This window comes from Argentina anserina, chromosome 6 (genome assembly GCF_933775445.1).
Source record: "Argentina anserina chromosome 6, drPotAnse1.1, whole genome shotgun sequence".
Taxonomy (NCBI): Eukaryota; Viridiplantae; Streptophyta; class Magnoliopsida; order Rosales; family Rosaceae; genus Argentina; species Argentina anserina.
In genome coordinates this window covers 8,649,141-8,663,203 of record NC_065877.1, presented here as the reverse complement: position 1 = coordinate 8,663,203, position 14,063 = coordinate 8,649,141, and the positions used below count along the sequence as shown (strand labels likewise).

Here is a 14,063-nt window from a genome sequence, read left to right as displayed (position 1 = left end):
CCATGCATTCGGAGCTTCCTTTTCGACATTTGATGCTATCTTTCTTTCTATCTCATCCCCCATCGGGTATCCAATGTTAGCCTCTCTCGATCTGTTTAAAATATTGCATGCTCACGTATATAAAGAATTAAATATACAGAACCCCACATGTTGGGATTAAAATTTTAACAGACCAGAAAACCCTAATTTCTACTTGGAATGAGGTAGAGAAGATAATGATTATATATATTTCTGTTATGATATCCAATACCCCCTCCTATATATCTATGATCTATTCGATTTCCATCCCATCGATTGCACATGCTCCTTGATCAACGCTCATTCTATTATCGGCTATACATATAATGTGGTGTAGATTAATGAAAACACGTTACAGGTTTAGCATTACAATACATTAATGTACGTGGACACATAGGTTCTTATTTAGATGAAGAAAGATTAACTATGACTAATTAATCAACGTACGTACGTAAATAGATGATAGATGTCATCGATGGATGCAAATGTTTGCCAAGAGAGAAAATATGTGTCTCGGACCGAGGGCGATAAAATAAAATTGATGCCGTGATGAACTTCAACCTATGCCCTAACTACGTGTAGTAATTTACAGTCTATGCTTGTCATAAAACTAATAACTAATCAAAGTCTCTCATGAACACATGCATGTTTAATAAACTAACTTACTTGAGTTACTCCTTTCTTTTTAGGCAACGGAAAGGGTAAATCTGTATCGTGTTTTGATTACAATAAGTTAAGCTGTGCTGCTGTGGGGTGGGTAAAAAGTGGGTGAAGTAAAATTACAGAAATGTAAAACCCTAGCCAAAGCAAAAAATTTACAATATATGATGATTATATATGATCATGGGAACAAGCCCTTCTTGGGGATCGGAGTAGCTATAACCGCACGGGAGTTTGTCGCAAAATTAATCAACAACTTAATAACTACGTTTATCCGATCTTATCTCAATTTAGGATTTAGGGTTTGGAATGTCATTACAGTATTAGTTTTGTTGTGATCCTACATAATGTATCTTCTTGAGTACGTGTTGAAATGTACGTACGCGTGCAGGCTACTGTAAATAGAGAAACTTCTGGAATGTAAGGAACTTTTTCATAATTAATAAACTTTATCGTTCGATAACTTAGTAATTCTATTGTAGAATTTTGCTTCAACTTTTCCCTCCCATCTTTGAAGTCTTTGCTCTCTGCAATTAAACTAAACATAGTAGAGGCCAGAGGCCCTGGATGATAACATACTTCTATAAGTATTAGATATTGATTCAACTTGTCGATTTATTATCTAAAGATTTGTGGTTTTAATTCTTTTATTGATCTCTGAAGGCATAATCACTAAATGGCCAAAGGCTAAGTTGGCTTCAAGCTGTCGGTAGAGAGCCTTAATAAAATGAGAGGCAGAAAATTCTTCTGCGTTTACTGTAATACATAGAAAAACACATTCAATATATAAATAAATACTCTTTCCTTGTCTCCATCGCTGATGGTAATATGCTGATATATTATTGAACAATTTAATCAATATGAGTTTAGTTCATTATTAGCGGGAACTTTCTCATCAATCTGAAGAATACATGTTCATGATTAACAAGTTACAGTGTGAACGCGCGTCGACCACAACAAATATAAGGACGAAATTTTGTCTCCAATGGCATGGCCGGACAATGTAGATTCAGACTTTGTTCCACCGAACAAGGTAGTAAACAGTTTCAACATAAGAGTCGTGAGATGCGAAGTCGTGCAGACCAAAATGCATTTGAAAGGGGAAAAAATGTCGACCCAAACCTACTAGAGTTTAGCGCAAAGCTCAGTCGGCTTGTCCATTTCTCAAACCCATCAAACCAAACCCAGACCCGCCGTTAGGTCCCACCGAGAGAGACTCTGTCAACCATCACCGAGGTTGCTCACTTTCGGGTGGGCACGCGACCCGCCCCTCCACTATAGCAGTTAGCTAGCAACAACCTAGATCAAGTTGCTACCGCTTGGAGAGCCTGAATCCGGCACTAGCTAGCTCCGCCTGGTTCTCTAACGGGATGATCTAAAAAAGCTAATTTAATTTAAAAAAAATGGCATTTGAAATGTGAAGTTTCAGATTTAAAGTTAAGCATACATAACAAAAAGGAAACTAAGCATAAACACATAATCAGTATATACCGAGGGAGAATACTATAGTACAAAGGGTATAGTAGATGATCCAAATTGCCGTTCTATATAGTGACAAATACATTTATTAACAAGAACCATCAATTTTTATATGTAGCACACATGGATTGACGATTCAGGTAGATCGATCGAGCTAACTAGGGTTGGCCGGTCAAAGTATGTCATAGACGTTTTGGATCTTTTGGATTAACATTAATCGAACATAACCTGATCCGAAAACGATGTTGGCCAACAGTAAAGTGTTGAATTAAGCTTGCCAACAAACTAAGCTCCCTCAAACTCAACGTTCACAACCATAAAAGACGAATCAGATACCTCGGTTATTCAAAAAACAAACCCACATCACACGTAAAAAGAATGTTTCTTGTCCTTAATTACAAAATCATTTCTACTTTGGTGTTATACTGGATATAATATAGCTCAGTAGCATATATACTGCATACTATAATAACAAAAATCTGGAGAGTACTTGGTGGGTACATACGTTTGTATTCTTCGAAAATTCTAGTATATATATTGCCGCATTTTTCAGCAAGTTGTTTTGTTTGTAATTCAAAGAGGAAATGATTGAGCTGAGCATGCAATAATTTGTGAAAATTCTCAGGATGACAACCAGAAAATTGATATTGAACTTGAGACTCCATAATGATGAACAAGAAGAGACTCCAAGGAGGAAAAGACATTCAATGGGATCAATGAATGCCAAGTTGGTCTTTTTATGTGTCTCTCGGACTCTCTCCTACTGATTTCTCTAATGTTCTATTTCTTGGAGGTTTGTACAGAAATGATTATGGAGATATGGTGTAGGCTATAAGCCACTGGCAACGTCTATTCAAAACTTCTTCATATTCACCTCGATAACTATTTGTTTGGTATTTCACTAGTATGATCGAGCATGAAATAATTGTATACTATTCCTCCATCCATGTTAATTACATTGTTAGAATTATGTCATGAGGCAAAAATTAACAAGTCAATATTATGAACAATATGGCAACTTTTCTTGAGATCATATTGGCTCACTTCCAGAGAGCGAGGAGTTCTTTCAATTATGTATAATTGCTATAAAAGTACATTCTTTATTAGTGTTCTGCATCTGTTTATTTTATGTAGCTTTCTTCTCTTTTTCTAACACCTTAAGTTGTGATATATAATATTTATTAGTGCATCGTAAAAATCTAACAACATATATACGTGATTATATGATACAAGGCATGCACTTAATAAATTGTAGTGTTTATTTCATGCATGTAGGGTAAATAATGAACCAAGAACATAGCAAGTGTGTTTATACAACCAATGATCTAGACAAATATCAATGGATAGTACGTTAAAAAGAAAATTCGATCATCACAATGCATGCCTTACCACTGCTTTGGGTCATTTGAATACATCTGAAAACTTGAGATAGAATGCAATAGAAACAAAGACACAATAAACATCGACATAATTGGTACGAGTCGACATGTAAATTCTTGTGTACAAAAATTCAGATGCATATAATTGATATGATTCATGGTTATCCAGAGGTATATATCCATCACTCTCGTTTAACCCTGTTCATCATATATGTTCTTGTAATTAGCTGGCAAATCCTTGATCTCAGTTGTACAAACTGATGTAGTTGGCTCAACATATATGTATCGGATTATGGCACTGCTTGCGATGCACGTTATAACAGAAAGGTCGACGTAGATAGGTACAGGCATGAAAATAATGCAGCGTGGCACATAAAGTTCTTAATGATTTTGACGGATATCAATGAATTCTGTTACAAATATTTTGATCGTCATCCTCGACACAAAAATGAAAATTAATTTGAGATCGATAATGTCTTCAAGCTGATTGATTGAATTATGTATGCTCCCAAGTCCCAACAGCATCACTCCATCATACTCTTTGACAACAAATAACACCATCCATATGCTCAAGTGTACGTTTCTGATTCTAGAATGAATGATGAATATAAAATATTGAAAATTGACAATGGAAAATGAACATTCAAGTAGCTTTTATTTATTAAAGCAATTTGATTGAGAAAAAAAGTGCAAATTGGATAATGTGATCAACAATAAGGCATTCCGAGTTAATTTCAAGTCTTCAACTCAAACCAATTCAGTCCTCCGATCCAGATCAAGGCCACGCTATCTTCAATTTTATCTCTCATACGCGTAGACACACCTTGAAACTGACAATCAATATGCAATCTCAGTTACTCATTTAATTCAAAACTATTCATATGACACTAATATTTGAGGGGTGGATAAATATGTAGTAAAATCCTATAATCGAAAAGAAAAATAGCATATTAGAGAAGAGCCAATCTTGGCATGATCCACAACAATTAAAATCAAAGGATGATCACAAGGTCAATAAAAGCATCACACACAAGACATCACAACCATTGAGTCGTCAAAAAACACTAACAATCAAAGAACAAATAACACGCGTGACTTGCTCGTGCACTATATGTGAATGTGCAACTTGTGTGTGGAATCCGCTCTCATTATCCAAATGGTAGGTGAGTTGGGAGTTGGGACAATGAGGTTGCTTTCCCTTCTGCATCTTCTCTTTCTTTTTCTCATTTTTTCCACATCTTAATTAATAGTATATTAAATTACTAAAATAAAATGCTAACGTTTATTATGTCATTTTCTGCATGAGATCTGTACATCTATAACTTCCTATAAAACAAGTGCACAGTACATTCATAAAACCTACAAACCTTTGGGTCATCGATTATTTCAGTGGCTTTGGTTGATTCTCTAGGTTCCTCCATCACCAAGAAACAAGGCACATCTCAGAACGATGGCCGATATGGAACAGACCACTGAGAATCACAACCTTCAACTTCCTGCCGGGTTTCGATTTCACCCATCCGACGAAGAGCTTATCGTTCACTACTTGAAAAACAAAGTCACTTCATCTCCTCTACCAGCAACCATCGTCACTGAATTAGACCTATACAAGTACAATCCATGGGAGCTACCCTCAAAGGCCTTGTTCGGGAAAGAGGAGTGGTATTTCTTCACTCCAAGGGATCGGAAATACCCGAATGGAACCCGGCCTAATAGAGCGGCTGGTTTGGGTTACTGGAAGGCTACAGGGACTGATAAGCATATTTTCAGTTCTTGCGGAACGAAAAGTATTGGGGTGAAGAAAGCACTCGTGTTCTATACCGGACACCCTCCTAAAGGTGTTAAGACTGAGTGGATTATGAACGAGTATAGATTGCTTGACACCACGATTTGGAGCACTACTTCTAAGCAAAAGGGGTCTATGAGGGTAAGTACGTATATAATTGCTAACATCTACATCATCACTGAATACTGAATAAAGCTCCAGTTTCTGCTAAATATCTGTGTCGATATTGCATGTGATGATCGAAACTATATACGTTGCTTTAGGCTTTTACTTATTATTCATCTTATAAACTTCTAGTACTAATCTCAAATTGAGCTAATGCTAACCTTAATCATATTGGAAGATAATTTGCTTCTTAATTGTTATTATAAAAATCAGTATTTTGCATGAGAAATCAATAGATCTATTCAATATCATATCTTCATATATATCAAAATAATTCACAACATAATTAACGAAGGACTATTGTATGTACGTGACATATATAACCGGACGTCCGAATGAAAACTTGGCAAAAATATCCAGGCAGGTCGACTCTATAGTATCACCGCCCCAAATATGAAAGTTTGCATATCGGATTATCGGATATGCTTCTAACGGATATAATATATAATTATATATATATATATGTTGTGAAAAATTTTCTTTCTATTTTCAGTTGGATGATTGGGTTCTATGCCGGGTTCGACAAAAGTGCAACAACATCAGGAACGTCTGGGAAGATCAAAGCACTAGTCCTAGTTATAAGCTATCCGGTCACTTTAGACAAGTAATGGATGAATCATGTTCAAAGGAAGCAAGCCCTAGCATTGAAATGGTCAGGAGTTATCTATACAAAGACTTTCCTATGTTGCCCTACATTCTTACCTCTCCGAAAGTGCTTCCTACCATCGAAACCACTTCAAGTATAAACTTTCAGGACACCACTGAAAATTTAAAATCTTGCAGCCTTACCCCAGTTTACCAAGAGGCAGGTTCGAACAAGATCAACAATGGCGGGCATTTTATAGTTTCTTCCCTTGACAGTTTGATCAACCCACTGAAGAGAAAGCCTGACGGAAATGATCAACGTCGGTGTTCGGTTGCACCCAGCAAGATGATATGTAACAGAGACTATCAAAAGAACGAAGTTAGTAATGGATCCATGATCAATCCTTGGGGACTAGATAACCAGTTGGGAGCTGACAATAATCTCAATGCAGATCAATGGAGTTCCATGATCCAGTATCAAGAACTCAGTCAGTTAATTGGGTTTCCATGCAACTGATCACCAAGGAAAAGTATATTTAGAGAGGCCTAGCTAGCACATATTAATCATATTCAGGTTAATTATTTAGTGTGGGATTCCTTTATTTATGTAAATAAACTAATAAAGGCGTTCAAGAAGTCCCAAGTAGAGGTCTGCAGCCGCAGGTTTCCATGATGGTGATTCATAGGGGTGTTAATTAAAAACCGAAAACCGAAAAAAAACCGAACCATAACTGAACCATAACCGAAAAAAACCGAAGAAAAAAAAACCGCACTAAACCGTAAAAAAACCGTACCAAACCGAAAAATTTGGTGTGGTTTTGGTTTGGGATGTTTGGAAACCGAAACCGAACCGAAAAACCGAATATATATATATATATTATAAAGAAATTCTATTGTTTATAGATATATTTAATATACATAATTAAATATGTTATCGATCGAGACCCAAACTTTATCAAAATTCGGTGAATTTTTTACTATATCTGTATTTATATATGCTGATCACATCCGACGGTCGAAATTTAATAATTTGAATTTTAGATATTAGAACCACAACATGTCTACTAATGTGGTATAACTTGTTTAGTGGTCTTTTTGCAAATGTATGCAGTTGTGAAGCAACTATATCTTATCAATAGAATTTTACAAATATGTCCGCATGATGCGTTACGTATAGTGAAATATGGTCATGGTAAAAAAATCACATATTTTCGATAACGTTTGTGTCCCGATCGAGGCGGTCAACCCTTTTTACGCTTATTATCACCTATGGGTAGCCTTATCCATGGAACGTAAAATTTTTGAAAATTTTACACTAGCTACTACATCACATATATGTCAGAGTGTGTGCATGAAAAAATCCACCAAAACTAGTCAAGAAGGAGGGGGTAAGAACAAATTCACTTAATTAGATGAAATTAAGTTAATGTTGACCACATCGATCGAGACCCAAATATTATCAACATTAGATGAATTTTTTACCATATCCTTATTTAAATATGCTGATCACATCTGACGGTCAAAATTTAATATTTTGAATTTTAGACATTGGAACCACAACATGTCTACTAATGTGGTATAACTTGTTTAGCGGTTTTTTTACAAATGTATGCATTTGTGAAACAACTATATATTATAAATAGAATTTTGCAAATATGTCCGCATGATGCGTTACGTATTGTGAAATATGGTTATGGTAAAAAAATCACATCTTTTCGATAACGTTTGTGTCCCGATCGAGGCGGTCAACCCTTTTTACGCTTATTATCCCCTATGGGCCTATGGGTAGCCTTATCCCTGGAACGTAAAATTTTTGAAAATTTTACACGAGCTGCTACATCACATATATGTGAGAGTGTGTGCATAAAAAAATCCACCAAAACTATTCAAGAAGGAGGGGTAAGAACAAATTCACTTAATTAGATGAAACTAAGTTAATGTTGACCACATCGATCGAGACTCAAATATTATCAACATTAGATGAATTTTTTACCATATCCTTATTTAAATATGCTAATCACATCTGACGGTCAAAATTTAATATTTTGAATTTTAGACATTGGAACCACAACATGCCTACTAATGTGGTATAACTTGTTTAGTGACTTTTTGCAAATGTATGCATTTGTGAAGAAACTATATATTATAAATAGAATTTTGCAAATATTTCCGCATGATGCGTTACATATTGTGAAATATGGTTATGGTAAAAAAATCACATATTTTCGATAACGTTTGTGTCCCGATCGAGGCGGTCAATCCTTTTTACGCTTATTATCCCCTATGGGCCTATGAGTAGCCCTATCCCTGGAAGGTAAAATTTTTGAAAATTTTACACGAGCTGCTACATCATATATATATGAGAGTGTGTGCGTGAAAGAATCCATCAAAACTAGTCAAAAAGGAGGGGGTAAGAACGAATTCACACTTAATTAGATGAAATTAAGTTAATGTTGACCACATCGATCGAGACCTAAATTCTATCAAAATTAGATGAATTTTTACCATATCCGTATTTAAATATGCTGATCACATCTGACGGTCAAAATTTAATATTTTGAATTTTAGACATTGGAACCACAACATGCCTACTAATGTGGTATAAGTTGTTTAGTGGCTTTTTGCAATTGTATGCATTTGTGAAGCAACTATATCTTGTAAATAGAATTTTGCAAATCTGTCCGCATGTTCTTTTTATTTCGTTAAGAATCAAGTAGATAGACAAGGAAAGAAACTCCGATTTTCTTTACAAAATAACCGAAAGAAAAACCGATATAAACCAGAGAAAAACCAAACCGAACCAAACCGAATACAATTGGTTTTTGAAAAAAAAAGTGAAAAACCAAACCGAACCAAACCGAATAAATAGAACGGTTTGGTGTTCGGTATCACCTATAAACGAACCATTCACACCGATTAACACCCCTAGTGATTCATTATATGTAATTAGTGTAAAGCATGTTCATAATGGTATGTATATGCATGAAGAATAGCATGTAAATTATAGTTTGATCTGTGCTGGTTGAAAACTTGTGTCAATTAGTTGTATAGAAAGTGTGTATATTCTTAAATTCTTAATACTAGCATCTCATACAAGAATATTCACAATTCAATATCATGCTTTACTCTCTTGTATGATTTGTCCAATATAATATCGAATTCAAATTCTGGATTCACAAACACACTTTACTCGAGTTTTAATCTCTTGTAGAAGTGTGAATTTATAAGTTCTATTTACAATTCACTTGCTTGAGACCTTCACAAGACCATGAAAATAAATACCAGGTTTAACTTGAAATATCCGGTTGGATGTCTCAAACATAAGCTCAACTTCTGTTAGATCGGAGGCCAAAGAGGCAGATGTTGTTCCACCTTTGTCATTAAATGAGAGTTTTTCAACTTAACAAACTGGTTCAACCTTTGTCATTAGTTGGGACTTTGGGAGTGACCGACGAAACTGGGACCAATTCTCAGTTGGGGGAAACTGCTCCCCTGCACCAGGGCCGTGTGCTTCCTTGAATTGGTGGATCGTTAAAGGACAGATATCTGAAAAAGGAGAGATGAACATGTTGTGATATATATATTCCTGATGCTGATATTGAAGAAGTGTTTGATTAAGATATGCACCAGAACCCCAGGAGATATGTACTGGAAAGGATTAAGCTCGAAAGTATTAAGTTATGGGACAAACTATGAACTTAACAGGAAAACAATTTAACCCAAGAGACAAAACTAAACACTTCAACTTAACAAACTCAATGCCTGGGAGGTACAAAACTCAGACAAGCACCAAACAGTATTTCCATTAAAAGATCCATATGAAATTGAGACAAATGTAATTCCAAACTATTAACAGGGATAACAAAGGTTTTAAAAGAATTGAGCTTGAGGAATCATAACAAGCAGGAATAGACTCGAGATAGAGAACAATAAGCTGCAGTAAAAGTTACAGACATGATTGATGTACTCAACAAACACAACATCCATTCGTAGTTTCGTACTATTGTCTAAATCATGAACTGAACATCAAACACTATATAACAAACGACCAAAATGAGTTCTCAACGTGCAACAGTGCCGAGTAACCAACTCATAAACTGGTCATATTGCCATTTCACTTCTTCAAAACACTGCAAAGAAGAGACATGGGATCAGAATAAAGGATACAGTGGCAGAAAAATGGAGACATGCAATCAATAGTGCTTTCAAGCTTAAGAGTAGCATGTCCAATCACATAAAATCTAAGTCCGACATGTTTCAGTAACATCAAGATATTTGATCAGACAATTATCCATCTCAACACTTATCCATATAATCCCCATTTATATCAGATATCCAGGTTATCTCACAATAGATATCAGCTTACTTGTACAGGTAGGCAGCAATGCCCAAAATGATAATCAGCAATACAATATCAATGCAAAAATTTCGGCTGGATCTCAGCTGAAAAAAAAAAACAAAAAACCTTGCATTAGGATGAATTAGAACAGGTAAACATATACAATCGACAATGTGCAAATGTTAACAAACGGCAACGTTGCAGTAAATCACCTGGTTTACAGTGTCTTTCAGTCTAACATTAGTATTCTTAAGGTCAGAAGATGCCTTGTCCACCTGTTGAGAAGAAAAAAAAAGCACAATTAATTAGTGAAAACATAAAGAGTTAAAACCGAAGAGTATGAAGAAAGAAAAGGAGAAGACATTGTTTCTGCTGACCTTAGTGTCAATCTCATCCATCAATGGTACTTGCCGGTCCATTTCCTATACACACCATATTATAAGATGGATTAGAAAGATGCATATTTGTTGCATATGAACAAGCAGCAACACACAGACACCACTAACCTCGTTCATATCTCCAGCCATATTTTTCAACGTACTTAAACCTTCTGATATCACATCCAAACCTTGGTCCTGTGAAAAGGTCCAACAAATTAGTCATATCCACAAATTGCATTCTGTAACTTGTGAGAATGCAATTCTTCTTCTTTTTTCCAACAAAAAAAACTCAGTTGTAGACAAATGCAACACCTTCTATGTGACTTACCTGCTTCATTTTCCGCATTTCATACTCATTCCTGAATTGACTGGACTCCTCAGTTTGTTGAAAGAATTCATTATCAAATTGACCATCTATCAGAATACAGGAATCACAAAGGTAATGTCAACTCCAGTGTGCTCAAATAAAGCACAATTGCTCATAAATTTTAAAATGTAAGAGATTCACAGAAAGAAGTAAATGAATGTTAAAAGTTACCAGAGGAATCAAACTTGATTTCAGTACGAGAAGCTGAAGCTGTCCAACCTCCTCCACTTTGTTTCGGCACAGCCGGAGTGCCATCTGGTATATCCTGGATCCTATCTGTCAGTGCATGAGCCATATCATTACGAGCAGCAAACTCTTCAGATGAAAGCCCTTTAACCTGTGAAAAACAATAGCATTTATAAACCACAAGGCCGAAACCCTAAAAGCAATAGGGAATTCTATATCAAACAGTCAATTTTGACAACTCAAGTACACATGTTCTTTCACTTCAATTTCCTACTGAGTACTAAAATTCTGAACCATATCCGACTTTATAAAATGCACAGCTACAAGAAGAACATTTATAAACCACCCTGCCCAAACCCCAAAGCAATGAGGAACTCTACGCTAAACAGGCGACATTGACCAATGTAATTACAAATGTTCCTCCACTTCAATGTTCTAAATTACCATCTCCGATTGCAATCATCATTCAATTTAAAGTTTGAAAAAAAATGTAGCACCATAAACATCAATTTCTCAAAATAATGCATGTAATGCAGAACTACGAAGATGCATGACAATAAAACTGATTCAAACAGTGAAGGCCAACCTTCTTCACGGCCAATCTCTGCAGCTTGGGAACCTCTTCCATCAATCTAGCCTTAGTTCGGCGAATCTCGGCATTCAGAGCAACTGCAGATGCTCTATTCTTCTCTTTCGAAGCGAGCTCTGCTTTCTGCAGATCAAATTACTCAAATTTCAGCCTAAATTTCACAAATTATGACCAAAATATAACTGAAATTCAAATCAATTTGATCAAACTACGTCCAGATCTGACATTATCCTATATTCAACTCCAAGAGCTGTCCAGGAAACCAAATAAAGAGAAAAGGGAGTGAACCTGAAGAGCGGATTCAATGTCGGACTCGACGGCGGAGTAGAGACGAGCGAAGGCATCGTCGCCGGAGACGTTGGATTCCTTGTGCTTGTCGATGTCGTAGCGGTCGTACTTGGTGCAGATCGCCTCGACTCGCGTCAGAAGCTCGATGACGCTCATCTTTGCTCGACTTCTAGCTTGCCCTAGTATTCCGATTTACAGAGTTGAAGGAAGTGAGAAATAGGGACGGAGAAGATGGATTTCTGGGTTTTTTTTTTTTGTTCTCAATGGGTTTGTGTTCGCGGGGTGGGTAACCAGAGGGGCAGAGGGGAAAGCGGTTTCGAGGAAGCCAACAGAGCAGCACAGCCTGTGCGGGCTTCGATTATAATGAAATTACTTCAGTTGAGTATTTCCTTATTTTGATTTTATTTCTGGTTTGTTACATGGAAAATCCTCATCCTTTGCCTAGAAGTGCCTAGGCGGCCAAAATGCAAGCGGTTAGGCAGGTTAGGCGGGGGCAAAGCATCTAGGCTCGCCAAAACACTCCCTGGCCCGGCTTCTACTCCACCACTTGGGCGAGTACATAAACACTTCATAGCTCGGTTTCTACTCCATCATCCGGGCTAGTACGTAAACACTTCCCTGTTCGGCTTCTGCTCGACCCCTGGGGGCTGGGGCAAGTACATGAACACTCCCCAACTTGGTAAAGATTATGGATATTAGAAAAATATGCATTGATCCTACATACCCGCCATACCTCCACAATGCATACTCATTGTGCTTCACTAGCGTGCTTGTCCTTCCATGCTTCAACACCATACCCGCCATACTATACTCACTGTGCCTTAAGTGATATTCTGGTCTCAATAGTGCCTCGCCTATGCTTCATTGTTAGCCTCCATGGTTCAGATATATACTTCTTATGTCCCACGACATTTTTTCGGGTGCTTCAGTGTTCATTTATCTATGGTTCCATGAAATCAGTGGGGCCCCTATCTCGGGTATCTTCAGGCCTGGCAAACAAGTCGGGAGTTCGAACGTTGGAGGGGAAATAATGATGCTATTATATCCGCAAAGGTGGCTAAGGGAGGGCTGCGATGCCCCTTCAGTCAGACGGGGTCCCGATAGAGGAGTAGTCCCATGGCTAAAGGCATGTGGGGAAGCCTTTGTTGTCAATTCGAAGGTGCCACAAACTAGCTTCGGAGGATGTCAAAAAAAAAATTTATGGTTTCATGGAATCTATTTAATGTCTATGCTTCAGCGTTATGTATTCAATGTTGTGCTGGCAAGTTAGTACAATATTTTTCAGACATTTTAATATGTCAATAATTTCACATTTTTTAAATAATTCTTTCAATTTTTTTTTCATATTAATACAATCTTGATATCTTCATCAATATATCCACATTTTAGACCGTCGAGAGTCCACGATTGTTGAAATTTTAGTTCTAGCATTTTCACTAGTCTGGTCGATCAGTCTCCTATACCAAACGCCCCTTACTCTCTTACCACCAGGTGTAATGTAAAACCGTAAAACTGAAATGTAAAAAAGAAAAATGTTACATAGAAGAGGGGCCACGCTCTACGCATGCGGTGACCTCAAACACAAGCACGAGTCGCCAGTCACGACTCACACTTTCTCACAAAGCCACGACACACGACCCGCGCAAGTGGGAAAGCTTGGAATTTGGAGGTGGCACCCGCCTAGTTTACCGAAAACGCACTCAACTATTTTAAAGTAGAACACCCATACGGCGTCGTTTTGTTCCCCATCAGTTCAATTGATCTTAACGTAACAGTAAAATATACGGGTCGAGCTGGTCCCCGGTAAACAATGGGACAATTTCTCCTCCTCTTATTTCTGTA

The 14,063-nt window shown here is 36.9% G+C and overlaps 2 protein-coding genes across 2 annotated transcripts; one reads left to right on the top strand and one right to left on the bottom strand.

Moving 5' to 3' along the window:
• Positions 1-4,940: 4,940 nt before the first annotated feature.
• LOC126796642 (NAC domain-containing protein 68-like) lies at positions 4,941-6,720 on the top strand. The gene is made up of 2 exons (XM_050523369.1): positions 4,941-5,463; positions 5,981-6,720. Exons 1-2 carry the CDS (start codon positions 4,987-4,989, stop codon positions 6,587-6,589), a joined length of 1,086 nt encoding a protein of 361 aa, XP_050379326.1. The 5' UTR covers positions 4,941-4,986; the 3' UTR covers positions 6,590-6,720.
• A 3,137-nt stretch (positions 6,721-9,857) lies between these two features.
• Positions 9,858-12,501, bottom strand: LOC126797962 (syntaxin-71-like). Its single transcript, XM_050524752.1, has 9 exons — positions 12,222-12,501; positions 11,931-12,056; positions 11,330-11,495; positions 11,120-11,205; positions 10,918-10,986; positions 10,789-10,833; positions 10,624-10,686; positions 10,439-10,515; positions 9,858-10,202 (listed from the first exon to the last, which is right to left on the bottom strand). The coding sequence occupies exons 1-9, from the start codon at positions 12,375-12,377 to the stop codon at positions 10,187-10,189; spliced, it is 804 nt and encodes a 267-aa protein (XP_050380709.1). The 5' UTR covers positions 12,378-12,501; the 3' UTR covers positions 9,858-10,186.
• Between the last annotated feature and the right edge of the window lie 1,562 nt (positions 12,502-14,063).

Bases quoted from the DNA above. Each gene is read 5' to 3' on its own strand.
- LOC126796642 (XM_050523369.1), top strand. From the start codon at position 4,987: ATGGCCGATATGGAACAGACCACTGAGAATCACAACCTTCAACTTCCT. The intron at 5,464-5,980 runs GTAAGTACGTAT...TTCTATTTTCAG, and splicing joins AGCAAAAGGGGTCTATGAGG to TTGGATGATTGGGTTCTATG.
- LOC126797962 (XM_050524752.1), bottom strand. From the start codon at position 12,377: ATGAGCGTCATCGAGCTTCTGACGCGAGTCGAGGCGATCTGCACCAAG. The intron at 10,834-10,917 runs GTTAGTGGTGTC...TGGTGTGTATAG, and splicing joins TGGCTGGAGATATGAACGAG to GAAATGGACCGGCAAGTACC. The intron at 10,516-10,623 runs GTGATTTACTGC...TTTTTTTTTCAG, and splicing joins TGAAAGACACTGTAAACCAG to CTGAGATCCAGCCGAAATTT.